Raw genomic sequence first — 16,220 nt, 5'->3', positions numbered from 1 at the left:
CCATGAGGCCCAACTGCTGAGTCTGAGCTGAAAAGCCTGTGCTCTGCAGCAAGAGGAGCCACAGCAATGAGAAACCCGAACACCACAGAGAAGAGTAGCCTCCACTCACTGCAACTAGAGAATGTCTGTGTGTAGCAATGAAGACCCAGCACAACCACAATAAATTAATTAAAAAGCAAACAATATAATAAAACTGTGATAGCAGAGCAGTTGTGGAAGCAACTAGGAAGGATATGAGTGAAAGTCACAGCCAAAGCTGGATGAATGCAGTTAGAACCGTGTAACCAGGGCGGCGACAAGCTGACAGCACCCGCTAGTAGAAGTCAGTTAGTCCAACTCAGGGCACTTGAAGCGAGTTGGGAACTGCCAAGCTACAAGAAAGCAAAAGATGCAAAGTAAGAGACATGAGAAGCATCAGCTTCAGGAAATGCCAGCTTCCTCTTGAGGCAATTTTTTTTGCAAAGAATTCATTTCCAGAGGAAATACAACCAAAACAAACATTCCTAAGGCCCTCAAGACTTGGTTTCATGAATTATACCAGCATTAGGTGATAAAACAGCCTGACCTCTCTCCCTGGCAGCCTAACCTGGTCTCCACTGCCCACATTGTTACCATTCTTGGCCAGGGGTGCTGTTGACTTCCACTTCAGGCTAACTTCCTACTAACTGGAATCTTCAGAGAAGTAGGAATCACTGCTGTCTAAAAGAACTGGGAGGAAGATCTACCTGGACTCTAGTCCTGGCTCTTTAAAAACTGTGGCCTTAGTTAAGTCTGGATCTTAGACAAAGTGAATCGGGGATGGACTAAATTTTCTCTCCTGTCATTTCATGCCTGACTCTGTGACATCTTTTGGTAAGGAATGAGGGTGGGCGAGATAACACAACTTTTGTGAGCCACTTGAGAAGAAGGGGCTGTATATTTTTGTAGCCTTAGTAGATAAATACACTGTTGGTCAGTAACCATTTATGAGATTCATGGAGGGGAATGGCTTGGAATTCAAAAGACCCAGATTTGACTGCAATTATTGGTGGTACCAACTTTCAGTAACTGAGCAAATCTCGTTCAGAGCATCTTAGTATCTCTAGATGCAAAAAAGCTGGAGTGAGATTTACAACAACCTTATGCCTCTCCAGAATTAATGAATGGTTATGAGCAAACATATTGTGCAGGAAAGAAAGCTATGTGTTTTCAATATCTTGGGTTATCCCAGTTAACTGAAATTTGCTTCCTAGGCAGATATAGGATAAATGTATACTGCTTGCCCCAATTTTAGACAAAAGACTACCCAGAATAGGCTGTGAATCTTTCACCTGCTTCACTTTTTGATGAGATTGTGCAGAAGCTTTAGTGTAGGACAATGATTCTCTCTGGCTAACACAGTAATCAAACAAGGCTTGCTGCTTCCTTCAGCAGAAACAAATCAGTTTAAGAACCCACTTGGGAATTCACTGTTTCCTCTCTACGGACCAGGTTCAATGCTGGTCTCATTCCAGCAGCTGAAATCAAGCAGAAATCCTTAGAGAACTGGGTCAAAAAGCTACATTCATTTTCAGCTGATTAAAAAAATATAAAAGTACAACCCACATACCTAATGTGCTATTTTAAAAATCTTTCCTTTATTCCTTGGTTAGTAAAAAATTAATTCATATTATTGCTCATCATTTTTTTGAAAAAAAATGTATATAAAAATGATTCACTTAAATATATTTAACCATTTAGAATTAGAAATTAAGTAATTTCCTTCCCCCTCTTACTCAGGATATTAGTGAGATCCCTAGGTTAGCACTCTGGAGGTCATTCTGGTTTACATATTTCCTGGGCTGTTTCTTCTGCCTAATGAGATTTTTAAAAAGCAGTTTTCCTATCAAAAGAAACTGCAAGTCCATTTTATGGGGTAAATCTCATTAGCCTGAAGATTTTAACTCCTGAGCTCTGAAACCTGCTGGGTTCAGAGATGGTCCTGCAGAGAGATGTTGCTTTGCCGCCCTCTGCAGGCTACAGTTGGTAAGCCTCGGTCCGATAGAGGAAGCCGGGATGAATCCTTAGGTATCTGAAAAGAAATCAAACAAGTTAATGCCAAAATAAGTCGACAGTGGGGAAGAGGAAATGGCTGTGTACATCAGTCCCCCATTCAAAAAACCACAGAATTTAGGGCATGTCACCTCTGTAAGGTGAAAACAGGATGTAAAACACTGTACTGCTTGATTCAACTTTTGTAAGAAAAGATTGATTCAGTTACACCAGAATGTTAAATTTTGGTTATCTTGATGGTGAGATTACGGGTAATTTGTATGAAAATCCTTTTTACTTATCTGTATCACCTGCACTTTCCATAATGTTTTATTCTAGTCATAAGAGACTAGTTAAAAGTGATTGTGGGCTTCCCTGGTGGGTCAGATGGTAAAGAATCTGCCTGCAATGTGAGATGCCTGGGATCGATCTCGGGGTCAGGAAGATCCTTGGAGAAGGGAATGGCTGCCCACTCTAGTATTCTTTCCTGGAGAATTCCATGGACAAAGGAGCCTGATGAGCTACAGTCCATGGGATCACAAAGAGTTGGACACAACTGAATGACTAACACTTTCAAAAGTGATTGTGCCAAGGGGACTTCTTGGGGGCTAGCAGTGTTCTGTTCCTTGATCTTGATGCTCTACATCTTCATTAAAAGTTTTTAAAAAGTAGTGTACGGGAACTCTCACACATAGCTGGTGGGGAAGCAGCCACTTGAGAAAACACTTTGATAGTTTCTTACTATCAAAGAACTAAAAACTAAACATATTCTTATCATGTGATCCAGCGATCTCATTCCCTGGTATTTGCCCAAATGAGATGAAAACTTACATCCACAGAAAACCTCCACTTTATTCATAATTGCCAAAAAGTTGGAAGCAACCAAGATTCCTTCAGTAAATAAACAACAAATAGTGTGTGAGTAAACAGGGGGAAGGGATGTATGGGAACCTCCTGTACTTTCTGCTCAATTCTGCCGTGAACCTCAAAAAATAAAATCCGTTTTTTAAAAAAGTGGCTTTACTCCCCTGGGAATATATGAAAAACTATTGAATTGTATGCAGTAAATGAGTGAACTGTATGATATATGAATTATATCTCAAAGCTGGAAAAAAACTTTTTTTTTAAGTGGTTGTACTCATAGGTGATATAGAGGTAAAGTACTAACACCAGCTACAATATGGGTGAATCTTGAGAACATTATACTAAGAGAAGACAGACACAAAAGGCTACCTACTGTATGAAGTGTCCAGGACAGGCGAAAACAGAAGATTAGTTGTTGTCAGGACCAGGGGGATGGGAAATGGGGAATCACTGCTAATGGGTTTTTTCCTGGGATGATGAGAATGTTCTAGAAGTAGTGGTGATTCATGTGTAAACTTTGTGAGTATACTAAGAACACATTAATTATATACTTTTAAAGTATACTTTTTAAAGGATGAACTTTATGGTATGGGAATCATATCTTAATAAAGCTGTTATTTTTGGTAATGGGGGAAAAAGGCAATGGCAGATTTTGGAACATTGTCTTAAATAGCTATGTGCCTAGAATTCAAAAATCATAGTCTTTCCAACAATATCGCTTAACGTACATAAAAACATTAAGAATGGTTTCATTTAAGAAACCATTTCACTTAACCGTTAAGAAACCATTTCACTTAAGTTTCAGTTAAGAATGGCCATACCAAGACTTCCTTGTTGGTTCACTGGTTAAAAATCGGTCTACCAATGCAGGGAACAGGGGTTCAATCCCTGGTCCTGGAAGATTCCACGTGGTGAAGGGCAACTAAGCCCGTGCCACAACTAGTGAACCCCTCCCGCCTAGAGGTAACAAGAGAACACAACACAATGAGAAGCCCCTGCACCCCAATGAAGAGTAGCTCCCACTGGCGACAGCCCAGAGAAAGCCCCTGCAGCACAGCTAAAAACAAATACTAATTAAAAGTGGCCATCCTTTTTTTTTTTTATCACGCCCCTCAGCATGTGGGATCTGAGTTCCCTGACCAGGTATGGAACCAGGCCCCCTGCAGTGGAAGCGTGGTATTGGACTTGAGCAAGAACTGGAATCTGGTATCTAAGGTTTTTTACCCTTAGCAGCAGAATTCAAGTGAAAGCCCCAGTTTCCGGCTCCAGAACATCAGGCTGTGGTCAGCGTGGGTCTATTAAAGGCAGCAACTCTCCACAACGAGAATCCAGTTTCAGAGATGCCAGGTCATCGGACCGCGTGGGCCCAATGTTCAGTATCGCAATGGGCAGCTTCTTCTCCCGGGCGGTGAGGATGAACCTGTAACCCGAGTACACCTGTTGGGGTAGAAGTGGCAGGTGAGAGCTCTTTAGATGCAGAAAGAGCTAGATCAAATAGGGAGCCACTCCAGGGCTCCCCAGGTGGCTCAGTGGTAAAGAATCTGCCTGCCAGTTCAGGAGACATGGGTTTGATCCCCAGGAAGAGGAAATGGCAACCAATTCCAATACACTTGCCTGGGAAATGCCAGGCACAGAGCAGCCTGGCGGGCTACAGTCCGTGGGGTCAGAAAGAATCAGACACGACTTAGTGACTAAACCACCACCACCACCACCACCAGGGCCTCCCAGCCTACAGTCAGTTACCAGTAACAACAAGCCAGTTACCTGCAAGGAAGATCCCACCACTAGGAGGGAGTCGGCTTCATTCACCCTCTTGTGCACAAAATCAACCTTGTCAGGCTTCACTGTGTCCCCAAAGAAGACGACGTCTGGTTTCAGGGGGCCCCCACATCGAGAGCAGGATGGGACCTGGAAGCTCTGTACCTCCTCCTCGGTGAGAAAGACATCGCCGTCGGGAGCCAGGCCGTGGGCCTCGGCACTCCAGGTGGGGTTCAGGACTTGGAACCGTTCCTGCAGCGCCCCACGAGGAGTCTGCTCCCCACAATCCAAGCAGAGGACCCTGAAACCACAGAGGAGGCCGACTGTCCTGGGGGAGGCACAAAGCTGCCGGAGACCTTTCCTCCCAGCCATCTCCAGCTCCTCCATCACGATGGCTTTCTCTCCCTGATACCCCCGTTTCCCCTCATTTTATTAATACCTTGTCATGACCTCTTTAGCTATCACCTCCCTTCCAGTGCCTGCCAGCCTTCTAGAACAATATGCATTTGTTTCCTCACCACCCACTCCCTGCTTAAATCTGCTGCAGCTCACTTTTATCCTTAACATGACTACAAAGACTTTACCAGATTTCCTTTGTCCCGAAACCAGGGTTTTCCACCCCCTCCATCTTCTGCTCTAATCATTTGCTGTAATAATCGCTGCCCATGAAAACACTTTCCCAGGAGTTCCCTGGTGGCCTAGTGGTTATGATTCCAGGCTTTCACTGCCAGGTCCCAGCTTTGTTTTAAAATATTTAAGAAGATGGGACTTCCCTGGCGACCCAGAGCTTAAGACTCCCCACTCCCAATGCAAGGGGCACAGGTTTGATCCCTGGTTGGGGAGTTAAGATCCTGCATGCCACACAGTGAGGCCAAAGTGGGGAAAAATTTAAGAAGAGATGGAGAGAAAGGATAAAGTAGACTTGATAAAACTCTGAATCTGGGTGATGGTACGTGGGACTCTACTTCTGTGGATTTAAAAAATTTTCACCGCAGAAAAAAACTTAATGAACTCATAGCCATCCCCAGCTCATTCCCTGACACCACCTTAGTCTAAGTCTTTCTGGCTGACCTCCCTGAGCCACTCTTCCTAATCTTGTCCATCCTTCCTCACATGCCATTTTTATCATATTGCTTTCTTGTTCAGAAACCACCAACAGCCCCCTTTGGTCTCTCACAACAGATCCAAATCAGCACTGCAAGATTTTCAAATGCATCCAGGATTTGGGTCTAGCCTTCCCAGACAAGCTGATTTCATACTAGTCTCCAAGGAGACCAGTCCAACACTCTACAAAAGTTCCCTTCATATGGAAAGCTCTCCTTCCCCGCCTTTGTCAAGTCAAACCTGAGCTATTCTCCAGCCCCACCTCACCTATAAAAGCTTTCTTGATTACTCCAGTCTTCACTGTTTCTCTGAACCTGTAAAACATGTCTATCAAGGACCACATAAAGTAACAGTCATGTGTGGAGTTATTTGTCATTAAACCTGGTATTTTCTGGTCCCCCCAACAAACAGATTACCAAATTCTCACATATTATATTTTGGTATTATTATTATTATATATATATATAATGCAGACCACATTTTATATTTTGGTTTTGACCCCTCCACACCAGCAAGGAGCACACCGGTACACACCACACGTTGCAGGCACCCAATAAAGAGTTTACAAATGGTGGACTGATTTCAGTTTGCAGAGAACTGTTTCCCAGGCTTAAAGATAAGGAAATGGGCTCCCCTTAGCTGCAAGTTATGATCAGGGCTACGTATGTTCATTTCATCAGTCTTTACTGGGTCCTGGCTATCCTGTGATCTATGTGTCTAGGTACTGGGGACCCAGCCGTTTGTAGCACGTGCTGTTGGTGGTCTGCTCACAGTTCCCTGGGAACACTCAGAGGCTACCTGCATCCAGATCTCTTATAAGTGGCTTCCTAATTCTCTGGCCATAGAAGCTTTCCTGCAGGAGCAGAGTCAGTATTAGGGAGTTAATTCTCCCAGAGTCCCCCTCCACCAATGAAGGACGGGAGATGACGGATAAATGCCCCAGGTCCCTTGATTTTCAGTGAGATGATTCTGAAACTGCTGTACAGTCAGAGGGCCCCTGACAGGCTTGAGCCCCAGCTGTCCCAAGCAATAACCCATTCATTAGCATAACCTTTCCCTAGCTCTCCTATCTTCCAGGTTTCACATCCCATTCCCTCACTGAATTTGCTAGGATTAACTCCAGAGTAAACAACTTCCTCCTGAGTCATTTCCTCATGGTCTAGAGAAGACAGCAGTGATCAGTATGGCCAGGGTCCCTGCTCTGACGGAGCACACATTTCTACATTCACTGTTTTAGGTTTTTCGTTACCTGTGCATGCATCCGTGCAGTTCTGTTAGGCGCTGACTCCCTGCCTTGGTATGCAAGGCATCCACGTTTTGGGTCACCAACCAGTGCAGCTTTCCAAGTCTCTCCCAGTTGCTCAGAGCCCAGTGTGCAGGGTTAGGCTGGTGGGAGGAGAACTGAGGCCAGCCCACAAAGTTTCTAGCCCAGTACCGCTGGCGGACGGGAGCGCTCCGTACAAAATCCCCATGCTGGATAGGCCTCCGGTCTGTGCGGGCATAAAGTCCCACCTTTTCTGACCTGTAGTCTGGGATCCCTGACTCAGTGGAGATTCCTGCCCCGGTCATTACTAGGAGCCTCTTGGAAAGGGTGATGAAGCGTTGTAACTCTTTGACCTTCTCAGTGTCCAGAGGAGGACTTGGTGGCACAAATAACCCAGTGGATCTGAGTGAGCACTGCTGGCTGAAGTTCGCCCTCCAGCGGACTTTTGCTGTCCTTTTGAAAGTTAACCCAAAGCTCATCCTCATGCTAGAGAGAAAAAAGCATCACAGGAGAAACTTTATCTTTTTTTTTTTTTTTTTTTTTAAAAATTACTTGTTTTTTATCTTTTTTTTTTTTTTTTGCCACATGGTGCATCCCATAGAATGCAGAGACCTTCCCTGAGACCAGGGATCGAACCGGTGCCCCTGCACTGGAAGCTCAGAGTCTTAACCACTAGACCACCGGGGAAGTTCAGAAACTGGGTTTTAAAAATCAAGATAACCAAGAGAAGGGGGGGGGGCAAGACGGGAGAGGGGATTAAGAGGTACGAACTATTGATCTATAAAATAAATAAGCTATAAGGATATATAGTACAACACGAATATAGCCAATATTCTATAATAACTATAAATGGAATATAACCTTTAAACATTATGAATCACTATGTCGTACAACTGAAACTTTCAACTAAAGGTCGCACCAGGTCTTAGTTGCAGCACGTGGGATCATTCAGTTGTGGCATGTGGGATCTAGTTCCCTGACTAGGAATCGAACCTGAGCCCCCTGCATTGGGAACACGGAGTTTTAGCCACTAGACCACCAAGGAAGTCCCTAAAATTTTTAATTTAATTAAAAAATACACAAAACAGATGAGTGAATAATCAACAGGTGGAGTATATAAATAGCACAAGATTAACCAAGAGCTGTTCATTGTTGAGGATCTGTGTTAGATCCAAGGATGGGGGTTCGTTACCTATCTCCACAATAACAAATACAATTTTTAACGGTAATTTCTTAGAGGAATGTTTGGATTGCAGATGCCCTAGTGTGCCCTGGACAGTGGAAGTACAGAAATGCTGAAAGTCATGAAAATGCCAAGAGCCAAGTAAAATGTTTATACCCATATTTTATAAGCCCAGAGATGTGATCAGAAAAATCAGAAAGGACTTCTCTGGTGGTCTAGTAGTTAAGACTCCCTGTTTCCAATGTAGGGAAACTGCAACAACTACTCCCCATTAAACTGCAACATTCTGAGCCCACATGCTCTGGAGCTCAAGGGTCACATGGCAACGAAGATCCCATGTGACACAACTAAGACCCAACACAGCCAAATAAATAATTTTTTTTTAATGAGAAGAAAGAAGAATGGAGAAGTTTGAAGAGAAGCTAAAATATGGAATATTTTGCCTTAATGGTAGACAAAATTCCAATATCTGGATGATATTAGCAATCATATAGTATTTGGAGAAAACATATTTGAAACAAACAGACATAGTGAACAAGGGCAGGTAACTTAAAACGTATAGCTCCCTCATGTTGCCCTTGACCTAGAGAAAAATGACAGCAAGAGCACATGATTATCAACAGTACAGCAGTAAACAAGGGCTAAGTTCAGCCTAAACTTACATAGACAAACCTTAACTCTAGGCAAGAAACTAAAAGAAAAGTGTGGGTAACATCCTTATTTAGTGCCCTTCTCCAGGGGTTTTTCCTGATCTAGGGAAGCCCAAACCCAGGTGGCATTAGTGGTAAAGAACCCGCCTGCCCATGCAGGAGACCCAAGAGATGCAGGTTCGATCCCTGGGTCAGGAAGATGTCCTGGAAAAGGAAATGGCAACCCACTCCAGTATGCTTGGCTGGGAAATCCCATTGTCAGAGGAGCCTAGAGGGCTACAGTCCAGGGGGTCACAAAGAGTCAGACATGACAGAGCAACTAAACAACAACAACCTTGTTCACAAAATAAAATGTATAGTTTTATTTCATGATAGCTCAAGCCTATCTTGTCTTCCTGGTCTCCTAAGAGCCATACCTCTCCTATACTCTGACCATCAGATAGGAGTTAATTATGAGTGGCAAATCTGCCAAGGCTTTCTGCATCCAAGGGAAACTGTATATTTTGGTTTCCTAAAAAAAAAAGAAAAAGAAAAAAAAAGAGGAAGAAGGCCTCTAAAAAATGAAATCTATTTTAAAAAGGAGGGAGGTAAAATGATAAAGCAGAATTCTAACATAAGAACTATTCTGTCTCTCCAAGTAACACCTGGCTGGTCAGAACTGAATTCTTATAAACTTCAAAAAGTGAGTGGTTGGGATTTCCCTGGTGGTCTAGTAGTTAAAAATCTGCCTTCCAATGCAGGTGATGTGGGTTTGATCCCTGGGTCAGGAAGATCCCCTAGGGAAAGAAATGGCAACCCACTCCAGTATTCTTGCCTGGGAATCCCCTGGAGAGAGGCAACTGGTGGGCTACAGAGCATGGGGTCACAAAAAGTTGGACATGACTGAGCGACTAACGCTTTCAACACTTTCTGGGAACTGAGATTCCGCGTGCCGCAACGAAGACCCGACACAGACAAAAATAAAAAAAAATTTAAGTCCTTTAATAGCTCATTGTTAACCTATCTATGACTCCATCTAAAGATGTCTGTATCAGAGGAACACATTTATGTTTTTAGTTAAAACCATCCCTCGGGGGACTGTGTGTCCCAAAAACCTACTTCCCACTTTATAAATTAAAATTATCTTATTTCTTCATAAACTAAAGAGGCATATTTGAGTTCCAGTTTAGGTGATGAAACTGTTGCTCAGACTTTTCAGGATTTTATTAATGTAGTTAAGCACTCGCCTACCTTTTATTCTATTTCCCCCATATTCTATTAGTTTACCCTCAATTGCAAATACAGATGCTTGGACACAGTGAAGAGTCATGAGACATGACAAGACAGTCTTCCTCAGCTTTTCTAGCTGTAAAAAAAACAAGGCCTTGACATAGATTTTAATAAAATGTAGACATTCTCCAGTGACACTCACCCCATACGTAAACATTATTTTATATTGGGCTTTCCAGAGCTGGGATCAGGACCCTGACTTTCCAGAGTAACACGTGAACAGCTAGACAAATACAGGTTCCCGATTCCTGAGACCAAAGGTCTCGGGAAACCCCGGTGAAAACATGCTCTACTGGAACAACTGCTCTCTCCCAGGTCCCACCAAAGGGCAAAGAAGAGAAATGGAATCACAATTTCTAGAAACCTGCAGCCCGCACAGAACACACTTACCTTCCACAGCTTAAGGGACACTTTACACCCAACAGGGACAGACCGGCTATATTTGCATTTTGGGAAATGTAGTTCATGAAGCAGAAATGATGCAAGAAAACTACAAAACCCACAGTCCTTTGGGGTTCACAGCTGTGGGACCCAGATTGTCCAGTAAGGCCCCCTGTTGGCCTTCTCTAGTCAGAGGTTTCAAACCCAGGTATGCGATGTGCAGCTGTCTCCTAAGCCATCGTGTTTTCGAGAGAGAAGCGGTTAGTTTAGATGCCAGTGTCCTGAGTGCAAAATAATACATTCAAGGACTTCCCTGATGGTCCAGTGGCTGAGACTCAGTGCTCCCAAAGCAGGGGCCCCAGTCAATCCATGGTCAGGGAACTAGATCACACATGCCTCTCTCGTGCCACAGCGAAGAACCAGCATAGCCAGATAAATAAATTAAAAAAAAAAAAAGTACATCCTGTCAATTACAAATTGGCACTTGCAAATTCGTAATTGCAAAGAGCTGCAAAGAGCATTTGCCAGCGATTGAACAAAAAAAGGAGATTGAATCCTGTGCTGCTGCAGCTATTGACCCTTAACATCCCCTAAGGGACTTCAGGGTGGAGTGAGGCACTCTGCTCCAGGGAACCTGGTGGGACAGGTCTTTAGATAGTTAGATATTTTCAGGAACTGATTTCATGACCCCAGTTTTTGCCATTTCTTCCTATCTAGAAAATCACTAAATCCCTTCATGGTGACATCATTAACAGAACACCTTTTGTAAGCTCCCCTTTCACCAGAATCTTACATACTGCCCTTCCCTCACTACCTCTCTGGAGCAGTCTCTCAGAGCTACCGGAGGTGCTGTCCACCAGGCTGCAGTCCTCATTTTACCCCAAATAAAACTTAACTCACAACTCTCACGTTGTACATCATTTTTAGTTGACAATCCAAATGGAATTCACTCTCTCATTAGAAGCTTCAGCAATGGATCTAGGTTTGACTTATCCTCAACTTCAGTGTTTACAATCCTTCCCACGCATCGAAACGGAATTAGGTTCCCATCATGCAGTGAGTTGTGAAGAAATTCATTCACAAATGTCTGGGAAACCGATTACAGTTGAAAGGAACAATTAAAGTGAAATATAATATACAGGGACTAATATGATTACACATGTGGCTTCTCCAATTTTATTTCTCATCTTATGTTTTTATTAAATTAACCAACACAATGCCTCAGTCTTACTTCCAAAAATTCTGATTTAACTGGTCTGGGGAGACACTTGGGCACCAAGCCGTTTTACAAACTTCACAGTTGTTTCTAACATGCAGCCAGTGAGAACCACTGATCTGTAGCACTGCCTGGATAAGACATCAGTTTGTGCTTTAGAACACATCAAAACAGCTAGCACTGACCTTGAAGACTACTCTAAGGAATCACTTCCCCCATTTTAAAATGAAGTGAGGGAAATTCTCGGATGGTCCAGTGGTCAGTACTCAGAGTTTTCACTGCTGATGGTGCATGTTCAATCCCTGGTCAGGGAACTAAGATCCCTCAAGCCACCGGACACCGCCAAGTGAAACGCAACAACAACAACAACAACAACAACAACAACAACAACAACTGAGGCCCAGAGAAGTAGTATGAAAGCTGGAGTCAGTTTACTCTCATTGAATGCATAGAGGTAAATATTGGTAAAGTAAGTTCAGTAGTTTTGAAGCAGGAGGTAGATGCCCCCACTCACCCACAAGGAAAGCAATTTGAGTTTATTTCCTGTAGACAGAAACTCCAAAATATCAATAGCAGTACAACCAAGAGAAGAGGCTTGGTCCTGCCCAGATGAAAATAAGAGACCACATATTTCTCATCCTTCAAGTCAAGGAAACCTTGACTTCCAGACCAGAAAACTCCTTGGAGGTCAAAAGAGGAATGATACTAAATTTACCCATAAGCTTTTTTGGTGAAATCCATCCTGACAGAGATTCATGTGCACACATTGGAAGATAGTGAGAAGCACCGAATAGGGACTCAGAACCAGGCAAATTGAAATGACTGGCCTGGGACTTCCCTGGTGGTCCAGTGGCTAAGACTCCATGCCCTCAAAGCAGGAGGCCAGAGTTCGATCCCTGGTCAGGGAACTGGACTCCGTATACTGCAACCAATAAGTTGCATGCCACAACTAAAGAACCTGCATCCACAATGAAGACCTGTTGTAGTCAAATAAATAAATAAATAAATAAATAAAAAAGAAATGACTGGCCAAAGGAAACCCAGAAGAAATGCCCCATATAAGTGATTCAAGCTACCATGAGGCTGCGACTCTGAGTCCGCCTGTGTGTCTATCTACATGTACAGTACTCTTTTTCCTCCTAACAAACATTTTACTTGTCTCACTACTTTTTGTCGTTGTGGGAATTCTTTTTTTGCAAAGCCAGGGCCTTGTCACTCATCACTGGTCTAGTAGTTAGGATTCAGCTCTCTCTCTGCAAGACCCAACCTCAATCTCAGGCTGGGGAAGGAAACCCTGCTTCAAGCCACTGCAGGTCGAGGCTATCAGAGATCACTTTGGGAGCAGTACCTCCAGTCACACCTCAAATAGGTCTCTGGGCTGGGAGAATCACCTGACATGAATATTTTGTGCCTTAGTTAACCTGACCACCCTGGCTGAAAGTGAGTGAAAGTCGTTCAGTCATGTCTGACTCTGCCACCCCATGAATATACAGTGCATGGAATTCTTCAGGCCAGAATACTGGAGTGGGAAGCTGTTCCCTCCTCCAAGGGATCTTCCCTTGGAGGGATCGAACCCAGGTCTCCCGCACTGCAGGTAGATTCTTTACCAGCTGAGACACAGGGAAGCCACAGGAAATCCCGGCTGAAAAAAAAAAAAAGGATCAAAATGTAGACTGGAAACTAAGGCAAAAAATTATAATCCAGAATATTTTCTGCACCAATGATCGTTTGATCAAAACCTATAGAAATGTCAAAACATGACATTACCCCCATCTCAGGCCAATATTATCATGGAAAACTTCATATCCACATTATTTCCCCAGTTCTCCTAGGGGAATAAGCATCATTAAGAGACTGGCCAGGAACACAAGATTATTGTGCCTTTAGGCCTCAAAGAATCTCATGTTCTGGGGAGAAGTTAGCTGAGTTTTCCAGCTTTTTTAGTGCTGGGAAGTCATCTGTGGAGGGTGAAGTCATCCAAGACAGCTGGTGAAATACAATTTCCCTTGGTAGCTACTGACAGGGTGTAATGAGCCACCCAATTGAGACATTCTCAAGGGCTGAGAAATTCCTTGGATGATGCTAGTCTTTTCATTTCTCACAAATCCACTGCACCAGGCATTAATGACAAAGTCCTCTAAATCACACTGTTAGTCTTTTCTTTTTCTCTCTGCTGTTTTTTCCTACCCTGGCTGTGGGGGGGGGGGGAAGTTAACTAGACATCAGCATCAAACAGGCCTTTTTTAGAAAAAATTTTGGCTGCAGTGGGTCTTTGTTGCTGTGCGCTGGCTTTCTCTGGTTGCAGAGACTGGGGGCTACTCTGTAGTTGCGGCGCACAGGCTTCTGACTGCGGTCGGTCATTTCCCTTGATGAGGAGCCAGGGATCTGCAGCGTGGGCTCAGCAGTGTCGCACAGGTTTAGTTACCCTGCAGCATGTGGGGTCTTCCTCAACCAGGGATGGAACATGTGTCCCCTGCATTGGTAGGCGCATTCTTAACCACTGGACCACCAGGAAAATCCCTTTTATGTCATTTTTACATCTAGTTGATGACTACATGAATATTCAGTAAGCAATACACTGAACATTTTGTGTTTGAAGTTTTTCATAATGAAATGTTAGGGGAAATATAATTTTCTCAGAGACTACCGTTTTCATCTTAGTGAGTAGCAAAAACCAACAGTCGTTTGGAAAATATAGTTCAGAGCTGAAACAAGTCCAGATAAAGATTTCTAGTAGCCTTCACAATGAGAGCGACTGTTACTTCAAACTCACAAACGGTGGGCATTTCTGTGGAAATAACCTCTCTCTGCCGAATTAATATGTCCTGTCCAGAGAAAACTTTCTCAGGTTAAATATTAAATTACCATATGATTCAGAAATTCCACTTCTAGATATATACACAAAAGAATTGAAATAAGAACTTAAACTGATACTTGAATGCCAGTGTTCATAGAGACATTTCTCACAATGGAAGGAAGAAACCTCCTGTCAACGAATAAATGGATAACAAAATTCCCTACAGTAGAATATCAGCCATAGAAAGGAATGAAATTCTGAAATATACTACAACATGGATGAACCTTAAAAACATGCTCTGAGATAAGGTAGATACAACAGGTCAAATAAATGTGTGATTTCCTTATACGAAGTACTTGTGGTGGTTTTATTGCTAAGTTGTGTCCTACTCTGGCGACCCCATGGACTGTAGCCTGCCAGGCTCCTCTGTCAATGAGATTCTTGAGTTACTAAATTTATAGAAAATGGAATAGGGGTTGCCAGGGGTTGTGGGGAGAAGAATAGGGAGTTAGTGTTTAATGGGAACAGTCTGGGATAATGAAAAAGTTCTGGAGGTGTGCAGTGGTGATGGTTGCTACTGAACTGTACACTTAAAAATGGTTCAAATGGCAAATTTTATGTTATGCACACTTTTCTACAATTAAAAACAACAATAATCATAATAACCAACACTTTCTCAGAGGATAGTCACACCGTGAATCAGAGCCAAGTGAACAGCACTCTTAACACAGAGCACATTTCTTTTTCTCCCCAGTTCGTAGTCGTGAGTTAAGTTAATTAGCATGTTCCCGCCCACAATGCTTTGCTTCATTCGACACTAAAAACTAAGCGAAATCAAGCAACTGAATCAGCTTATATCTTTCCGAGAGCTCTTCATATGGTTGTCTAAATTTTATTCATTCAATAATTAAGGGTTTTGCCATGAGCCTCCAACTCACCTTTCTGTAATAGGAACCTTGCTTATTGGGAACGATGAGAAGGGGCGTTACTCGTTAGCTTTGCGCAGTGGCAGTATCGTAGCCAATGAGGTTTATCCGAGGCGCGATTATTGCTAATTGAAAACTTTTCCCAATACCCCGCCGTGACGACTTGAAATATAGTCGGCATTGGCAATTTTTGACAGTCTCTACGGAGACTGAATAATTTGGTTTTAAAAGAAAGTACTATTTTTCCGATTAAAATTAGGGGTCTGAAACCATCTTGTGAAAATAGGTGCTGTTTTCACTTATTATAGCCGTTAACTTAGCATTATAAGTTTTCGGTGGATTTTTAAGTAGTTGGCGGATTTGAGATTGCTGGATCAAACGTGGATAGGCAAGTACAGTTTTCTACTCGTGCTGCGTCTAATTTTTTTTCTTTGTAATACTAACGATTGAGATTCTTAATTCGGTTTTTGAAAATGCTTTTTGCCGCCCCCGCATTCTCACCTCCAATTCCTGTTTCTTTGGTGTGCCCTCGCTTTTCCGGTCCTCCTGATGCTGTTTCCTCCTCAGAGTACAAGTCAACTCGCTTCGTCTCTGTGACGTCATGCTAATTTGCATAACATTCCCCAGCATCCCCAGCGAAAGCGCTATTTCCAAAATAATAGTGTTCGACAAGAGACGGCCCAACCACAAGAAGCCCCCCGATGGGCCTTAAATGTAACCATCTGCAGGGAAACAGATTCAATCCATGAATTTGCTGGCGGTCGCTCACCCTCAGTGTAAAGGGCATTGTCATCCGTG

The 16,220-nt window shown here is 43.2% G+C and overlaps 1 protein-coding gene and 1 non-coding gene across 4 annotated transcripts; one reads left to right on the top strand and one right to left on the bottom strand.

Annotated features, from left to right (window-relative positions):
- Positions 1–1,594: 1,594 nt before the first annotated feature.
- Positions 1,595–16,200, bottom strand: SIRT4 (sirtuin 4). Of its 3 annotated transcripts, XM_069558659.1 has the most exons (6): positions 15,924–16,200; positions 13,307–13,341; positions 6,986–7,486; positions 4,639–4,933; positions 4,099–4,311; positions 1,595–2,050 (listed from the first exon to the last, which is right to left on the bottom strand). In XM_069558659.1, exons 1-5 carry the CDS (start codon positions 16,050–16,052, stop codon positions 4,159–4,161), a joined length of 1,113 nt encoding a protein of 370 aa, XP_069414760.1. In that variant the 5' UTR covers positions 16,053–16,200; the 3' UTR covers positions 1,595–2,050; positions 4,099–4,158. The 3 variants fall into 3 exon arrangements, with proteins under 3 accessions (XP_069414760.1, XP_069414762.1, XP_069414761.1); XM_069558661.1 differs by lacking the exon at positions 13,307–13,341 and having other exon boundaries at positions 15,924–16,147; XM_069558660.1 differs by lacking the exons at positions 13,307–13,341; positions 15,924–16,200 and adding an exon at positions 10,493–10,649.
- On the top strand, positions 15,491–15,631 carry LOC138422990 (U4 spliceosomal RNA). The gene has a single exon (XR_011250098.1). It is a non-coding gene; the product is annotated as a U4 spliceosomal RNA (small nuclear RNA).
- Positions 16,201–16,220: the final 20 nt, after the last annotated feature.

This window comes from Ovis canadensis, chromosome 17, assembly GCF_042477335.2.
Source record: "Ovis canadensis isolate MfBH-ARS-UI-01 breed Bighorn chromosome 17, ARS-UI_OviCan_v2, whole genome shotgun sequence".
Classification (NCBI taxonomy): domain Eukaryota; kingdom Metazoa; phylum Chordata; class Mammalia; order Artiodactyla; family Bovidae; genus Ovis; species Ovis canadensis.
Note: the sequence above shows the minus strand (reverse complement) of the source record. Positions and strands in the feature narration are given on the sequence as shown.

Coding starts and splice junctions, on each gene's coding strand:
- SIRT4 (XM_069558659.1), bottom strand. CDS start 16,052: ATGCTGGGGAATGTTATGCAAATTAGCATGACGTCACAGAGACGAAGC. Junction 13,342..15,923: donor CAAAGAAACAGGAATTGGAG/GTGAGAATGCGG, acceptor TTTTTTTTTCAG/CCGGGATTTCCTGTGGCTTC. Junction 4,312..4,638: donor TGGTGGGATCTTCCTTGCAG/GTAACTGGCTTG, acceptor CTACCCCAACAG/GTGTACTCGGGTTACAGGTT.